The sequence below is a fragment of the Erpetoichthys calabaricus genome, chromosome 3 (genome assembly GCF_900747795.2).
Source record: "Erpetoichthys calabaricus chromosome 3, fErpCal1.3, whole genome shotgun sequence".
In the NCBI taxonomy this organism is placed as follows: Eukaryota; Metazoa; Chordata; class Cladistia; order Polypteriformes; family Polypteridae; genus Erpetoichthys; species Erpetoichthys calabaricus.
In genome coordinates, this window is record NC_041396.2 from 188013694 (window position 1) to 188031970 (window position 18277).

The 18277-nt window shown below is 38.2% G+C and overlaps 1 protein-coding gene across 1 annotated transcript in view; it reads right to left on the bottom strand.

The window, feature by feature from the left end:
• Positions 1-18277, bottom strand: part of si:ch73-242m19.1 (uncharacterized) — a 162280-nt gene that overhangs the window by 44138 nt on the left and 99865 nt on the right. Inside the window, exons 26-33 of the mRNA XM_051924103.1 lie at positions 17932-17981; positions 17496-17672; positions 15426-15543; positions 13774-13936; positions 10342-10480; positions 7525-7678; positions 6567-6662; positions 2125-2286 (exon numbers count right to left, since the gene is read on the bottom strand). Of these exons, the coding sequence (XP_051780063.1) occupies positions 2125-2286; positions 6567-6662; positions 7525-7678; positions 10342-10480; positions 13774-13936; positions 15426-15543; positions 17496-17672; positions 17932-17981 (1059 nt within the window). The remainder of the gene's footprint in view (positions 1-2124; positions 2287-6566; positions 6663-7524; positions 7679-10341; positions 10481-13773; positions 13937-15425; positions 15544-17495; positions 17673-17931; positions 17982-18277) is intronic.

An 18277-nucleotide genomic window follows, 5' to 3' on the forward strand; every position in this document is an offset into this window, starting at 1 on the left:
CATTTCCCAACCCGCTGAATCCGAACACAGGGTCATGGGGGTCTGCTGGAGCCAATCCCAGCCAACACAGGGCACAAGGCAGGGAACCAATCCTGGGCAGGGTGCCAACCCACCGCAGGACACACACAAACACACCCACACACCAAGCACACACTAGGGCCAATTTAGAATCGCTAATCCACCTAACCTGCATGTCTTTGGACTGTGGGAGGAAACCGGAGCGCCCGGAGGAAACCCACGCAGACACGGGGAGAACATGCAAACTCCACGCAGGGAGGACCCGGGAAGTGAACCCAGGTCCCCAGGTCTCCCAACTGCGAGGCAGCAGCGCTACCCACTGCGCCACCATGCCGCCCCGTCCAACAATATGATATTTTAAAATACAGGAAAGCTGTCTAAGCTGGTTCTTCCCCAGGGGAGGGGGTTTTGGGGGGGCATTTTATTACTTATTACATTAGATAAAACCTTTTGTGAAGTGCTGTCCATCTGTGACAAGGAGAGGGAGAGCTGACCAGAGTGGGCCAGATGTGCAGGAACACTTTACATTCTATGAGTCATTCCCCCATGAAGAAAGCCTGGACTAGAAGGGACAAGTAAAGTTAAGATTAATCAGATAAAGCTGTTTACGACTTAATTATCTGTATATCTTTTCTTTCTTGTTTGTCCGAAACTACATTTGTGCATCCTTTGAAACTGGACTAAAATGCTAACATGAACAAAGCATGGGGTAAAGGTTGGGGTTTTGTTGGAACAGTTTCAGTCTACCTGAGCTGAGTCATTGGGAACAATACACTTTCATTCTTGCAAGAGGTGTGCCAAGGATCATTAAAATTAAGTAAACAAACCCTTTTTCTCCCCCTATCTATCTCTCTATGCCATTTTCCATTCATGGAAGACAAAGCCAGGCCATCACTGTCTCCATTCAAAGGCCATACTGGAGCAAACACAAAAGCCAGACCAGAACATAAGAAAGAGAGCCACCTGTTAGCAGGCATCTACTTAGTTTGTAACTTTAATTACAGGCAGTCCCCGGGTTACGTACGAGATAGGGACTGTAGGTTTGTACGTAAGTTGAATTTGTATGTAAGTCGGAACAGGTACATTACTTTAATAAATGTTATTGGTGACCGACTATAACCAAGTGCTCTGCCAATGAATGATGGAGTTTCACCTCTTTCTGACCTTATTATTTCTACTTTATTTTCAATGGTGATGGTTCTTCTCTTCTTTACTGTAGCACCAGCACTTGCATCAGATTTGTGTTTCAGAGACATTCTTGAAGGGTGAAGACAAAAGGTTAAGATGAGCTCTTCTGTACAGCACTGTACATGCTATCACAGCAGATTTGGCACCAGTTGTCAACACGTCTGATGTATAGGGTGGTCCAGATCTAATTATGCAATTTTCATTACGCTATAACTTATTCAGTTTATTACATAGAAAATCACCCGAAAAATCCCGGACCATCGAGAAATGTGCGAACTGACAACACGAAGAATCGTCTTCGCGCCGAACTGGAATCGTCCCCGCATAAATCAAAGTCATCCAGACGATCTGGATCTGCAGAATTAGATCTGGACCACCCTGTACTGACAAGAGACAACTTCCTGCTATATGCGTAACAGTACAAGCAGGCTTGCTATTGAGAATGAATGGGGGCAGCGAGGGGCGGTTCATTACCAGCCCACATCACAGTCACCTCCACTACAGTATGCTGCCTGCAGTGTCCCACCGCACCACCGCCCCCATTCAACACGGATCCATCCGAGGAACACTATAATGCTACACCCCGCCTACACCCTCAATGGCCTCCGTTCAGCCACAACAGGGTCACCACTTGCAGCGGGGAGCGGAATAGAATGTAAAAGAAAGGGGTAGTGTTGAACTACAATAGCAGTCAACCCTTACAGTGTGGTAAGAGTATAGGATTTGCAGTATTTTGCTATGGTCTACATAATAAAAAGTATAAAGGGGAACAGGGTCACCTTAGGATGCTACCACGACAATAGTTATTCAAAGGCTTATATGTCAAGGATAAAAATAAGAAAAACTTTCCCAAAACAAAAATAAACTTGTCATCACACAGACACATAAATATAGCTCTGTTGCATATTTATATAATACCTTAATTTCAATGTTTTGAAAATGTTCTTCCTCCCAATTCTGAAAACCAAAAAAGTTGGCATCCTGGCTGGTCTGAATGACATCTTCCATTAAGAGTGAGACACCAAGAATTTCTCCATTAGCAATTTTGAGATTACGTTCACTAAGCCCACAGAGGCACACCTACAAGTACAAAGGAAAAAATATTGAAAAACACATATAAAATGTTTTAGGTCAAAATAAGCTTAAATACCATTTTATTTTGGTTTAATCAAAAAGACATATCATATTTTGTTTAATACATATTTGTGTAACAATAAGCCACGCTTTGGAAGTTCCTTTCCTCTTCAATTCATTTGTAGATAAGGTAATTGCCTTTTCGTTTTCCTTTCTTGCTTTTTTACTTTCATGTTTGCAAAGATCATTTAACTTACCTGATAGTACTTCATTCAACTGAAGAAGTGAGTTGGTTTTGCAAGCAACTGATGTGACAGTGTGTTCCCTGCTATGTTTGTGACTCTGATGGCACTTTAATAACTTGTATTGGGGGTCAGTAATGCCCATTAGATGTGTAAAACAGAAAAATATATAAGTTGAAATAATCTCTCTGAAGGTATACTTGAAACAGCAAATTAATTAGTAATTGAGATCTCACGGAATGCTTTCCTGTTTTAAGATTGATAATTCTGAAAATTCTCTAATGCTTTTAGATAGGTGTTTTTTAATTTTCAAAAGTTTGTAAAGCATGTTGTATTTGAGATCTCTCAAAGAAAATTTGACTTTTACAGCTAATGTTCTTAAAGAATAAGTGTACAGTATATGTATTATAGTACAGGTGCCAGCTTCATTTTAAATTGCATTGTTTCTTATTTTATTGCTTTGTTTTTATAAATGCCACAAAGGGTGTGCTTGACATGAAAGACTAAATTTGAAAATGTCAAGTTTTTAGAATTGCTATTACAAATTGTTGTTTTTAAGTTGCTGAGTTGTTTTTGTTTTAGGCATAAAACAGTTTTAAATTTAAATTTTAATTTTATCTTTGGGCAAGGATGAATAAAATGTTTTTCATAGTGCAAGCTTCAGGCATTCTAAAAAGTCTTACAAAAGGACAATCAGAGTTGCATCACCTAAGTAAGAAACTTATTAAAAAAAAAAGCATCCATACTCAGATTAAATAAAAGAGAGCTAATGCAGAATTATCTGCTAGAAAAAAGTCATTTGTTCAACTTGAATCCACAATTGTCTGTAGAAGGGCATTTTACAGACATACAGTGGTGTGAAAAACTATTTGCCCCCTTCCTGATTTCTTATTCTTTTGCATGTTTGTCACACAAAATGTTTCTGATCATCAAACACATTTAACCATTAGTCAAATATAACACAAGTAAACACAAAATGCAGTTTGTAAATGGTGGTTTTTATTATTTAGGGAGAAAAAAAAATCCAAACCTACATGGCCCTGTGTGAAAAAGTAATTGCCCCCTGAACCTAATAACTTGGTGGGCCACCCTTAGCAGCAATAACTGCAATCAAGCGTTTGCGATAACTTGCAAGGAGTCTTTTACAGCGCTCTGGAGGAATTTTGGCCCACTCATCTTTACAAAATTGTTGTAATTCAGCTTTATTTGAGGGTTTTCTAGCATGAACCGCCTTTTTAAGGTCATGCCATAGCATCTCAATTGGATTCAGGTCAGGACTTTGACTAGGCCACTCCAAAGTCTTCATTTTGTTTTTCTTCAGCCATTCAGAGGTGGATTTGCTGGTGTGTTTTGGGTCATTGTCCTGTTGCAGCACCCAAGATCGCTTCAGCTTGAGTTGACGAACAGATGGCCGGACATTCTCCTTCAGGATTTTTTGGTAGACAGTAGAATTCATGGTTCCATCTATCACAGCAAGCCTTCCAGGTCCTGAAGCAGCATATTTTACTGTTGGTATGATGTTCTTTTTCTGAAATGCTGTGTTCCTTTTACGCCAGATGTAACGGGACATTTGCCTTCCAAAAAGTTCAACTTTTGTCTCATGAGTCCACAAGGTATTTTCCCAAAAGTCTTGGCAATCATTGAGATGTTTCTTAGCAAAATTGAGACGAGCCCTAATGTTCTTTTTGCTTAACAGTGGTTTGCGTCTTGGAAATCTGCCATGCAGGCCGTTTTTGCCCAGTCTCTTTCTTATGGTGGAGTCGTGAACACTGACCTTAATTGAGGCAAGTGAGGCCTGCAGTTCTTTAGACGTTGTCCTGGGGTCTTTTGTGACCTCTCGGATGAGTCGTCTCTGCGCTCTTGGGGTAATTTTGGTCGGCCGGCCACTCCTGGGAAGGTTCACCACTGTTCCATGTTTTTGCCATTTGTGGATAATGGCTCTCACTGTGGTTCGCTGGAGTCCCAAAGCTTTAGAAATGGCTTTATAACCTTTACCAGACTGATAGATCTCAATTACTTCTGTTCTCATTTGTTCCTCAATTTCTTTGGATCTTGGCATGATGTCTAGCTTTTGAGGTGCTTTTGGTCTACTTCTCTGTGTCAGGCAGCTCCTATTTAAGTGATTTCTTGATTGAAACAGGTGTGACAGTAATCAGGCCTGGGGGTGGCTACGGAAATTGAACTCAGGTGTGATACACCACAGTTAGGTTATTTTTTAACGAGGGGGCAATTACTTTTTCACACAGGGCCATGTAGGTTTGGATTTTTTTTCTCCCTAAATAATAAAAACCATCATTTAAAAACTGCATTTTGTGTTTACTTGTGTTATATTTGACTAATGGTTAAATGTGTTTGATGATCAGAAACATTTTGTGTGACAAACATGCAAAAGAATAAGAAATCAGGAAGGGGGCAAATAGTTTTTCACACCACTGTAGGTCAGAATCTAAATGATAAATTCACAAAATGATGAGTTTCAAAACTTAGAATAAAGAAATATAAAAGTGGATCAACCCGGATGAACCACAGACTTAAGTTTCTGTATAGATGACTTGTTTAACTAATTGAACAAAACAGTTTATGGAAATCTGACAAGACTCTAGGTGAGTGGCACTGCACAGAGTGCTGAGAAAAGCTGTCCAGTTTCAAAAGAATCTTTTGAATCTGATCTGTGAGCTCAGCCCAGCTCCCTCAGGACGGGCACCTTTTAGCATGCACGGCTAAAACTGTGTGTAGGCAAAAGTACAGGATAATAAATTATATAAAATTTATAAGATTAATTAATTAATAATCTAAAGCACATTGGGGAACCAACCAGAAGACAAGTGACCTCACTTTCTTCTCAATCCAGGAAGCCTCCTCCCCTTCTGGGAGTCCACTGTAACACCTTGCTAGCCACTGGAAGTGAGAAATTATTATTGGACCCACGTCTGAGAGATACAGAGCTCCACTACAGAAGGGCCTTTCTCAACTGAGAACCATTCTTTGAGTATGGCTAAAGCTCTTTTTTCTTTTTTTTTTGTATTTTCATATTTTTTTCTACACCATCATTAAACAGTGTTACCATATATACAGTATTCAAATCACCCCAAAATGTTTGTTTTTAAAATGATTTTAAAAGTATATAGCCAAGATATGACTAATGCTGGAAATGGCTAATTACAGCATGAAATTACAGAAGTATAATTTATCTTTCATATATAACTGCATGGCCCCATTTTCAGCAGCCCCGTGTTCTAATATTAAATGCTCTTAGTTAATTCTTGAATAGTCATGTTTAAATGCTAATTGGGTATTAGAGAAACCTTTGTGTTAGCACAGATGAAAACTGTGTATGTCATTCCTGAAGTTGGTTGCTTCTTTAAATATATGCCAATTGGCAATAGTCAAAAGATAACTCTTGGGATACTGGAGAAAAAAAGCTGTATCTGAAACTGGCAAATAAAAACTAAAGCTCAAAAGTGACAGAAGGTGGGAATCACCCAGAAATCCACCATCCAATGCATAGGTTCTTCTGCGAATTTGAGCCTTTTCTTTTCATTGATCTTTTACTACTTTTTGGTATTGCTTTGCATTGAAATCTAATCTATCTAATCTAATTGTTGCATTGAATACCTTCTTGGGCTGTGCAGTACTTACTTTCAGATGCTCTAAGATTTCCAAAAGGCAGAAATTGGGTATATATAATGAATTGTGAATTCAATTAAAGAGCCTATAATTCCCTTCTGTTAAAGCTGTATTGAAAAAAATATTTAAGAATAATAATGGTATCAAATCAATGCTGCCAAAGGGACACAACAGTCTAAAAGATGTGTATTAAATAGAAAGTACTCTTATACATGTTTCCTATCAAGTATATAAGCTTTAACCAATTAGATATTCATCTTCAAAATTCAAAAAAACATTGGATTGTATTTTCAACAAACTGTGTCTTGCTAAGAGAATCTGAACTGTAATACACTTATTCAGTGGAAAAAAGATTAACCTTTGAAATCTATATTATTTCCTCATTTACTACAAATAAAGAATACAATTCCAAGTTACCTGCATGTTATACTCTATTGGGAGAATATTACACATACTGTATGGAAATTCTCCATGACTTGCCAAGAAAGTTCTCCATGGATACATCTGCTGAGCCTATAACAACCAAATTATAAAGGTATAAAGGAAAAGGTAATTAACAGAAATAAAATACAAATATTTTGAAAAAACATACATTTCCAAAAACATACTTTTTATGTACTGGAGGATACAGAACATTAATTGAACATTTGCTTCCTGAACTCAACCATACAAACTCCCCTTCCTCTGCTATGCTTCATATTTTCATTCTGAGGTGAACTATATGCAACAAACCTTTGGTTACTGAATCTAATTAAATGCAAAACAGAAATAAGCATGAATAAGATAGATAAATAATTATGTTTACATTTGTTGAACACATAAATAAAACATGTTATAGCTGTGACCATGACCAGTGTGATGTGACAACTCACGTAGAACACACATTAGATGCATAGTAACATGTAGTCTCATAGTGACAAAACTCTTTGAAGTGTTAATTCATATAAAAAAATTAAATGCACACTATGCGTAATCCTGGAAGTCATATCGATCTTGATGTAAATTATTAGTATTTTACCAGCATATTGTCTGCATGGAGTTTTCTCTGTTGGTTGTTCGGATAATTAGTGACCCTATACTGGTCAGGTGTCTGTGAGTGTGTGTTTGCGCATGAGTGTGCCCTGTACTGGAATGGTGCCTCACCCAAATTGGTTCCCGACTGGTGCTCAAGGCTGCCACGCTGGACACCACCTTCCCATTAACATAAATTTGATGGTCACTGGATGGATAGATGAACAGTTGGTCAGTTGCGTAAGGTAAGTCTGGTATTTTATTTCTTTATTTTTCTAGTGTTGCTGGTTTTGAGTTTTTGTAGTGTTTGACTTGATTTAGTATCATTTTTATTCATTAGAGTAAACACTGAAATGATACTAACCCTAGAACCAGATGGAAACAGAGGCTCAGGTACATTAATCCGAGAGCTGTATATACTGCTGATGAGTGAGTTACTGAGATCTGGCAAAGCATGGGACATGTTGTCTGTTACTGCCTTGAAGGATTCAATATTACCAGAGGATAAAAAGGCTTCTCTAAAAAAAAGAAAGAAAGACACAGAAAATAAAACCATTGCAGCTTGGATAAAAATTAAAAGATTACTAAAAACACATCCACAATTGTTACTAGTATCAAGAAATTATTTGTAATACCTTAATAGGACGTGGTTATTAAACAAAGATTATGAGGGCCTTAAACAACTCACATACAGTATAAGATATTTGAAAATGCTGGTATTGGGTGCAAGACAGGGACCATCTCTGGGTGGAATGTCATTGTACAATAACGCACACACCCATCTGCATTTGCTAGTTTTGAGCAAAGAGTAGCTACAAGTTTTCAACTGGCTACATCTCCGGTGTTATGATGATGATTATTTATATTTGCATGACTTCATTAAATTTAATTTCTATTTTACATTCTATTTGTATGGATATGTATGTAAATCTTACACGGTTGTTTAGTTTTCTGTTACCATACTATATTTGTAACTTCTGTTTAAAAACTCTCCGCCTGTATTCAGTAAGAAGTGTAAATAAGACTACATTGAATTTAATTAAATTGAATACAATTTAAATTGAATACTATTTTTAAAGCCATCTTCAGATAGCAGAATAGTGCATTGTGTTGTGCTTTGGTCTCACACTTTCAGTATCTGTGTGGGGTTTTCAACCTAAATGCCAAAGACATGTGCGACAAGTTGAATAGTGAATCTAACATGTGGCCCAGTGTGGGTGACCCTGCAGTGGAGCAACTTTTTAAGGTTTCATTCCTGCCTTGCACCCAGTGCTACCAGGATAGGTACTGTCTCCATTGTGACTTCAAAATAAAGCACTTAAACAATAATGTACGAATAAAGATATATTCATTTAAATTCAAATATAATGATCATATTTATTGAAATAAGATATTGTGTTTTTATCAAACCAAGGAAGGCCTATGATTTGTAATCACTTGTAACATACAGTGGTGTGAAAAACTATTTGCCCCCTTCCTGATTTCTTATTCTTTTGCATGTTTGTCACACAAAATGTTTCTGATCATCAAACACATTTAACCATTAGTCAAATATAACACAAGTAAACACAAAATGCAGTTTGTAAATGGTGGTTTTTATTATTTAGGGAGAAAAAAAAATCCAAACCTACATGGCCCTGTGTGAAAAAGTAATTGCCCCCTGAACCTAATAACTGGTTGGGCCACCCTTAGCAGCAATAACTGCAATCAAGCGTTTGCGATAACTTGCAATGAGTCTATTACAGCGCTCTGGAGGAATTTTGGCCCACTCATCTTTGCAAAATTGTTGTAATTCAGCTTTCTTTGAGGGTTTTCTAGCATGAACCGCCTTTTTAAGGTCATGCCATAGCATCTCAATTGTATTCAGGTCAGGACTTTGACTAGGCCACTCCAAAGTCTTCATTTTGTTTTTCTTCAGCCATTCAGAGGTGGATTTGCTGGTGTGTTTTGGGTCATTGTCCTGTTGCAGCACCCAAGATCGCTTCAGCTTGAGTTGATGAACAGATGGCCGGACATTCTCCTTCAGGATTTTTTGGTAGACAGTAGAATTCATGGTTCCATCTATCACAGCAAGCCTTCCAGGTCCTGAAGCAGCAAAACAACCCCAGACCATCACACTACCACCACCATATTTTACTGTTGGTATGATGTTCTTTTTCTGAAATGCTGTGTTCCTTTTATGCCAGATGTAACGGGACATTTGCCTTCCAAAAAGTTCAACTTTTGACTCATCAGTCCACAAGGTATTTTCCCAAAAGTCTTGGCAATCATTGAGATGTTTCTTAGCAAAATTGAGACGAGCCCTAATGTTCTTTTTTGCTTAACAGTGGTTTGCGTCTTGGAAATCTGCCATGCAGGCCATTTTTGCCCAGTCTCTTTCTTATGGTGGAGTCGTGAACACTGACCTTAATTGAGGCAAGTGAGGCCTGCAGTTCTTTAGACGTTGTCCTGGGGTCTTTTGTGACCTCTCGGATGAGTCGTCTCTGCGCTCTTGGGGTAATTTTGGTCGGCCGGCCACTCCTGGGAAGGTTCACCACTGTTCCATGTTTTTGCCATTTGTGGATAATGGCTCTCACTGTGGTTCGCTGGAGTCCCAAAGCTTTAGAAATGGCTTTATAATCTTTACCAGACTGATAGATCTCAATTACTTCTGTTCTCATTTGTTCCTGAATTTCTTTGGATCTTGGCATGATGTCTAGCTTTTGAGGTGCTTTTGGTCTACTTCTCTGTGTCAGGCAGCTCCTATTTAAGTGATTTCTTGATTGAAACAGGTGTGGCAGTAATCAGGCCTGGGGGTGGCTACGGAAATTGAACTCAGGTGTGATACACCACAGTTAGGTTATTTTTTAACGAGGGGGCAATTACTTTTTCACACAGGGCCATGTAGGTTTGGATTTTTTTTCTCCCTAAATAATAAAAACCATCATTTAAAAACTGCATTTTGTGTTTACTTGTGTTATATTTGACTAATGGTTAAATGTGTTTGATGATCAGAAACATTTTGTGTGACAAACATGCAAAAGAATAAGAAATCAGGAAGGGGGCAAATAGTTTTTCACACCACTGTATATTCTGTAGGTAGGGGAACTAAGTGCCTAATTAAGCATATCAGGCTCTTTGTAAACACAGAAATGTGTGATGAAGATTATGAAATCACTTTCTGCTGACCAGTCCTTTTCACCTGATTAAGTGTTGGACAGCAGCATCAAACTGTAAGAACAGCACCTCTCTGCGAAGCTGTAGCAACTTGCCGACTTCTTGAGGATTAGTTGGATCACGCAGAGCATCTATTTGTTTTTGGATCTCCTGAAGCTCAGCTCCTTTATTGAAAAAGAAACAAAAGAGAAAACATTTTGCAGTCTCAAGTCCAATCTAATCTAAGAGAAACTAATGACATTATGTACAGCAGCTAACACTGCATACACAGATGCATCATTTTTAAGACCCCAATTGCATTTACTGAACTTGAAACAAATTATCTTTGCAATATATTACAAATAAAAATGCATGCTATTGAATTTTGCAAACAAACCATCTTGTATTAGTTCTAATATTCCTATCATAAATTTTATTTATGTATCTACACTTTACCTGCTGTTTGTAGCTGGCATTTATTTAGTAATCACTTATCCAAAGCAATTATAGTTTTATATTAAAATGCAGAAACAGGAATTGCCAAGTAAATCAATCATTATTTTATTTATAATGTTCTTCACTACAGAATCACATGGCATATAAAATATAAAATGGCACATGTAAGGCCAAGTAGTAATGATGGATGATGGAACAAACACTTGATGCAAACCGAGATAAATAAATTTTCATTTCCATATTGTTAAATAACCGGTAAAATTGAAGAATAAAAATGTACTACAATATACAGTATTGATGTGGCAAGTACTGGTTCACATTCTGTAGCTTTCAGTCTTGTGTTATTTCTCTTAGAATGAGAAATCCCAGCTCTAAAACAACTTATTTTCAACACCAGGAACTAAGACAGAAATGCAAAGACAGGCTGAGACAGTGCAAACGATGGTGGGGATCAGCTTATAAAGAGGCATATGTAATTAAGTTCGGTGTGGTGTGACCACTCCTGGTTAGTTGCACCAGGAGTTAATTGAGTCAGCAAAAGAACAAGTAGGCAAAGCCTGGATTGCCTAGAATGAAGAGGGGGGGGGGAGTCGAACCTGTGAAGAGATTGTCGAGGCAGGAATGACTTGCAGAACCAGATTGTGCTTTGAGGGTACTGATTTGGAGGCGGCAGAGTGGGCTCCTTGTGACCGCCTGAAGGCTGTAGCAAAACAGCAAGTAGGCACAGCTGAGTTCAGGGCGATGGGCATCACGGCTACTCAGTCAGAGCAGCAGAGACAGGTGAATATTCATTGGGATGTTGGCAAATAAAGTGAGGTGGTTCCTGTTTACAAACCAAGTGCAGGGAATGTTTCTTTGGAGGCTGGAGTCAAAGGGGACATTTTTACAGATACTGTCAAAAGAATTTTGAACTGCTTTGAACTATTAATAACTTTTGTTGTAATGCACTGGTTTTATGAACATCTATTGAATATTTATTAACTGTACTTTGGACACTTCTGCTTTAAAAACACATGTACTTTGCACTTTTGGACCTTGCTGTTGTCTCTCACACGCCATTGGCACATCCTCAGTTATGAACTTCGGGGGTCATAAGAACAGTTTTGTGTCGGGTGTTCCTCCTGGATGATGACCCCTGACCTTCTTGATTTGTGAGGAGTACAAATACATTGAGTCCTCCGTGATAACGCATGTGTAAGTAACCAAAAACATGAAACAACAGTATGCTTGCTGTTATCTCAGAAAAAAATCTAAGAAAAAGAAATGATTTTTTTGTCTATAACTTTTATACGGAGTACACATATGTGCTGCATTTGTAAGACCAGAAGGATAGCACTTGAAAAATATCAAGGCTTGAAGATATGACAAGGAGATGATTAAATTACACTATAACACTGCAAAGGGTCAAAATCAGAAAGACTAACACTGTTGTCACAACCAAAATGCTGACCAAAAATTATTGTCAAAAAGGAAAAGCCAGAAGTCAGTTATGCTAAAAATCTATTTGACGCTGCAATCTTGGATGTCACATAGCACAACACACTGGCTTATAAAGTGTCATGTAAATTATATCACTCAATGTGATTTCTGGAAAGCATGCCCCAAAAAGTTAAGTATCATATTGCAGCAACAGAGCCACTAATTTGTAGCACCCATGAGAAAAACAAAATGGCATTAAAGAAAAAATAAATTACATAAACAAAATTTCAAATCAGTACAGTGAACAGTTCTAAGTGAAATATTGATATTCATATTCTATGATGTTCAAAACTTCTGCGGGAGCAGAGGATGCCATCATCTACATGCTACACCGATCCATCTTCCACTTGGACAGAGGCAGTGGTGCTGTAAAAATTATGTTTCTGGACTTCTCTAGCACCTTCAACACCATCCAACCTCTGCTCCTTAAGGACAAGCTGACAGAGATGGGAGTAGATTCATACCTGGTGGCATGGACCGTGGACTATCTTACAGACAGACCTCAGTATGTGCATCTCAGGAACTGCAGGTCTGACATTGTGGTCAGCAACGCAGGAGCACCGCAGAGGACTGTACTTTCTCCTGTCCTGTTCAGCCTATATACATCGGACTTCCAATACAACTTGGAGTCCTGCCACGTGCAAAAGTTCGCTGACGACACTGCTATTGTGGGCTGCATCAGGAGTGGCCAGGAGGAGGAGTATAGGAACCTAATCAAGGACTTTGTTAAATGGTGGGACTCAAACCACCTACAACTGAACACTAGCAAAACCAAGGAGCTGGGGGTGGATTTTAGGAGGACCAGGCCCCTCACGGACCCCGTGATCATCAGAGGTGACTGTGTGCGGAGGGTGCAGACCTATAAATACCTGGGAGTGCAGCTGGATGATAAATTGGACTGGACTGCCAATACTGATGCAGTGTGCAAGAGAGGATAGAGCCGACTATACTTCCTTAGAAGGCTGGCGTCCTTCAACATCTGCAATAAGATGCTGCAGATGTTCTATCAGACAGTTGTGGCGAGTGCTGGGGAGGCAGCATAAAGAAGAAGGACACCTCACGCCTGGACAAACTGGTGCGGAAGGCAGGCTGTATTGTAGGCATGTAGCTGGACAGTTTGACATCTGTGGCAGAGCGACGGGTGCTCAGCAGGCTTCTGTCAATCATGGAGAATCCACTGCATCCACTAAACAGTATCATCTCCAGACAGAGGAGCAGCTTCAGCGTCAGACTGCTGTCACCGTCCTGCTCCACTGACAGACTGAGGAGATCGTTCCTCCCCCACACTATGTGAATCTTCAGTTCCACCCGGGAGAAAAAAATGATTACATGCATTAAAAAATTAACAAGGTTTCTATTTGTGTTATTTTCTAATTTCTAACAGTGTTTAGTTAGGTCTGGGTTGCTGAAGAACAGAAGACAAACACTCTGTATTATTGAAGCAGGTTGGTAAGCCCAGTGTAATAACTGAGACTTTATGAAAGTAGCTGTTTTATTTTTTTTAATACTCTGCCCAGCTTGTTACTAATTTCACAAGTCTTACCAATTCCTTCAGTTCCTCCCCAGTCAGCAGTCAGTCTCTCATGTTTTCTGGAAGTATAAACAGCAGAGTAACTTCCAAGATGAGCAAAGCCAACCACATAAGACACAATGTCATGGAATGCTGCTACAATCTGTAGTGTTTGCTGCAGTGCTCTGTGACAGGCCTGAAAAAAATGTAATTAAATGTCCAAAATGTTAGATTAAAACAATGACAAAGACCACGACCATTTCTTTGCCCCACGACTCTCTTAAAGTCTATCAGGCATTAAACACATAATTTGAAAGACACACGTGTATTCATCTCAAGTCCAATTACTTTCACATAAAACATTTGCATTCATCCAAAAAGAAATAAGCAATGCTTCTTTTAAATAAATATGTCCAGCAAATCAGATTTTTACTTCCAGAAAAAAGAAGTAACTTGAGCCTAAGCACTAATTTAGCCTCCTCCATTCATTTTTAACAATGTGTTTGATAATTATTTTGATCAGACAATAATATGATGATGTCAACCATTCACAACATTTGATTTGGCAATGTTGGAATGACAGTCCAACATTATCAACTTACTTTGGCAGAGCACATAATATTTGTCCACACATACAATCTCTACATATAAATATAATCCAGTGTCTGTCTGTCCACTTTTCACGAAAGAACCACTTAACGTATTTAGATCGGGTTTTCTTCTACAAATTGTTTGAACATTCTGGTTGATTTTGCAACTTCTTTAATCATAGTTCGCTTGCAGGAGCGATATATTCTAGCTAATTTGAGACAGAGGCTGCAGGCCAAGGGGAAGGGGAAGTGTGACATCAGGAGTGGGAAGCCGGACAGGGCCTTCTTCACTGGTCTGTTTCATTACTATGTGGGTGGAGCCGCAGGGGATGACTAGTATAGTATAAAGAATTGTGTTCAGTGAAGCATTTCATAATCTTTCAAATAGTTTTTTTTATATTTTAGTTAGGTATTTTCAATAGTAATGGGGTTGACTAAATTAACTTATGAGAATTTTCCATTTTCAATGGTATCTATTGTGGTGGTCTTTGGATAATAGCATCTGAGTTAAAATCTGTAATTGTATGTAGAGCTTGTTTTTGCTGTCAGTCAAAAAAGAAGCAATTGTCCAGTAATCCGATAACCTATCTACCTCAATATCACATACAATGCCAGGTATGAGAAGCCTTCAACAAAGAGAAAGTCATATAGTAATTCATCATCCTGTCTGTCTTTCAATTGTTCCTATGCATTCATATTTAAATACCTTGCTGCTTTTTATTTAAAAGAAAATCTTCAGCTTGTGAAGAAACAATACTCCAAAGCTGCAGCACAATCAGAATGCCACACTGTAATATGCTGCTCAAAATCAAATTTCGCCTACCTGTAAATGTCACTTTTGAAACAGCTGTATGCATATTTCAAGCACTCACATATATGGTAATTAATCTACATCATAAAAAACAAAGGTAAAATAACATTTTTTATAACTTGAAATAATGTGCAGGTTGTTAAGGTGAGTTTGATGGGAATTGTTGTTTGTCCATTTCTGTGTCTGATATACACAAACACTGTATCTGTCAACTTGGTTTGTATCGCCTGCAAAGTTTTGTGCTGCTGCATTTTTGAATTATACACATAATCTATAGTACTTACTGTCTCCTCCAATGATTTGAACATGATTACGACATCAGTAAAATGTGGGATAAACCATAGGTTGAGGAACGTCTTCCCATCTGCAGACAGCAGGCAGCGCGGTCGTTGCTGAAACAGCCTAACAATTAATTAGACATATTGGCTACTTGTAATTTATACTGGAATAATTTCAGATCAACAAGTACAAAACCTTGACTAATGCATCATATACACTACATACATACATACATACATACATACATACATACATACATTTCTTCTCACTCATCCATATATCCATTTGTTTATGGAGCCAGGTTTTACTTCACAAACACAAAGTATAAATTAACTAGCTGGCTTAACTTAGACAAAATGTGCCCAAAGTGTAAAATGTAAAAAAAAAATGCATTGTATTGGGCTAAACATATTTAGAAAGCAACAAAATTAAAATTAATATTTTAAATTTGCATATTTAATTCTTTTTATTGAAATAAAAAAGAACACAAAGTAAACAAACAGGAAAAATAATAAAAGTCAAGCAGAAACATTTTCATAGCTTAGATTAATTTTTACTTTGGTGGTCCAACTTTTAAAGAAGTATGTTACTAATAGGAAGACCTTTGCTTTAAGTATTTTTGCTATATTTTCAACTATATTTAAGTCACAAAGTTCACATATTTAGGTCACATCTTTATCTCTGGATTTCATTATTCTGTTTGAGACTGCAATATTTATTCACATGTACAATCCACCCAAAACAATAAATCTTATCAAAATCTACTTTTATCAATATTTGCTTGTCATAAGACATAGGGGAGTTTGCATGTTCTCCCGGTGTCTGCGTGGGTTTCCTCCGGGTGCTCCAGTTTCCTCCCATAGTCCAAAGACAAGCAGGTTAGGTGTATCGGTGATCCTACATTGTCCCTAGTGTGTGCTTGGTGTGTGTGTGTGTCCTGCGGTGGGCTGGTGCCCTGTCCGGGATATGTTCCTGCCTTGCGCCCTGTGTTGGCTGGGATTGGCTCCAGCAGACCCCCATGACCAAGTGTTAGGATATAGTGGGTTGGATAATGGATGGATGGATGGATAAGACATAGGCCATTTATTCTTTAAATGGAACAGGAGTACAGTATTTACTCTTTGATTTCATCTTCATGGTTCATTCAAAGGGCGGCACAGTGGTAGCGCTGCTGCCTCGCAGTTAGGAGACCTGGGTTCACTTCCCGGGTCCTCCCTGCGTGGAGTTTGCATGTTCTCCCCGTGTCTGCGTGGGTTTCCTCCGCGCACTCCGGTTTCCTCCCACAGTCCAAAGACATGCAGGTTAGGTGGATTGGCGATTCTAAATTGGCCCTAGTGTGTGCTTTTTGTGTTTGTGTGTGTCCTGCGGTGGGTTGGCACCCTGCCCAGGATTAGTTCCTGCCTTGTGCCCTGTGTTGGCTGGGATTGGCTCCAGCAGACCCCCGTGACCCTGTGTTCGGATTCAGCGGGTTGGAAAATGGATGTATGGATGGATGGTTCATTCAAATCTACAGCATCTCATAATTATTGATAGCTCTTTCAACAGCTTTAATTCTAATCTCTGTTCTTGCCTTATGATAGGTGAGGAGCCAAAATAAACACTTGGTAATCACAATTTTGAAATCTTTCATGTCCTCATACTTAGTTACAATGTAGATTCATCAGCAGGAAGCCACATCTTTGAAGTGTGATCAGTAGTTTTCCATGATCAACACTATCATATACAGTATTATGAAATAATTCAGGAAACACCTATAGTTAGTTCCTTTTTCAATTCTAATCAAGGATTAAAGTCTGCTGTCCTTTGTTCCATGTTTGGCTACCAATGACCAGAACAATTACATGGTAACATTACCAATTTCTGAAATCTTTGATGTCAGCTGATAAACTGTATTTTCATTCAGTTAGACATTCAAGTGTCTCCAGTATCTTCTATTACATTAAACTGAGTGTACTGAAATTCTTGTCTTTAAGCCTAGGAATACCTTAGAATCTAATATACAGGAATAGAGAAAAAATATATCTACATGCAAACCAGACTTTTAGTTCATAAATAATACAGATAAATTTACCAACCTTGGGTCTGAATGAAGTCCTTGCTCAGAATCTCTATCACCTTTCTTCTCATTTGGAAGCCCCTGCATGAAGTGGGTGTCCCGGATTGAGGGGATGTCATCAAGCAGAGCCCACAGGTTGTGATAATATTCAATAATTTGGCTCCTCAGGGAGTACTGGGACATTCGCCAGTTGAACCTTAAAGTGACTTAAATATTTAATCTCTAACTTTTCAAATTTTGAAAATGGAAATTACATGCACAATAAATTAAATGAATGTTTTGCCTTTTTTGTACAAAGAATTATAATAGTTATTTATTTTAATATTTGCCTTATGGAAGGTAAACAAATCCTTTTTGAGTTAAGTGATACAATAGATTGAAATTCTACCTCTGCTTAAAATTATTTAGAACCATTCAAGATTAAATAATCATATTATGTCATACATATTACTTACTTTTGACAGAATTCAATTATCAGTTCCCTTTTGACTTTTTCTACTTCTTCCTAAATCAACAAAAAAATAAGACTGAGAGTGTAATAAATTAATGCATTCATTTTCTAAGCACCATATGTCAAGTACAATACTAAGATGATAGCCTTTCTTGACTGCTTCTATGCTAAATTCAGAGGAACTTATTAACTGATGGAAGCATGAAATCTCGGGACTGCAGACTACTATTGTGAATTTCCCCTTGACATTAATAAAGTATCTATCTATCTATCTATCTATCTATCTATCTATCTATCTATCTATCTATCTATCTATCTATCTATCTATCTACAGCGCAATCCATCATATA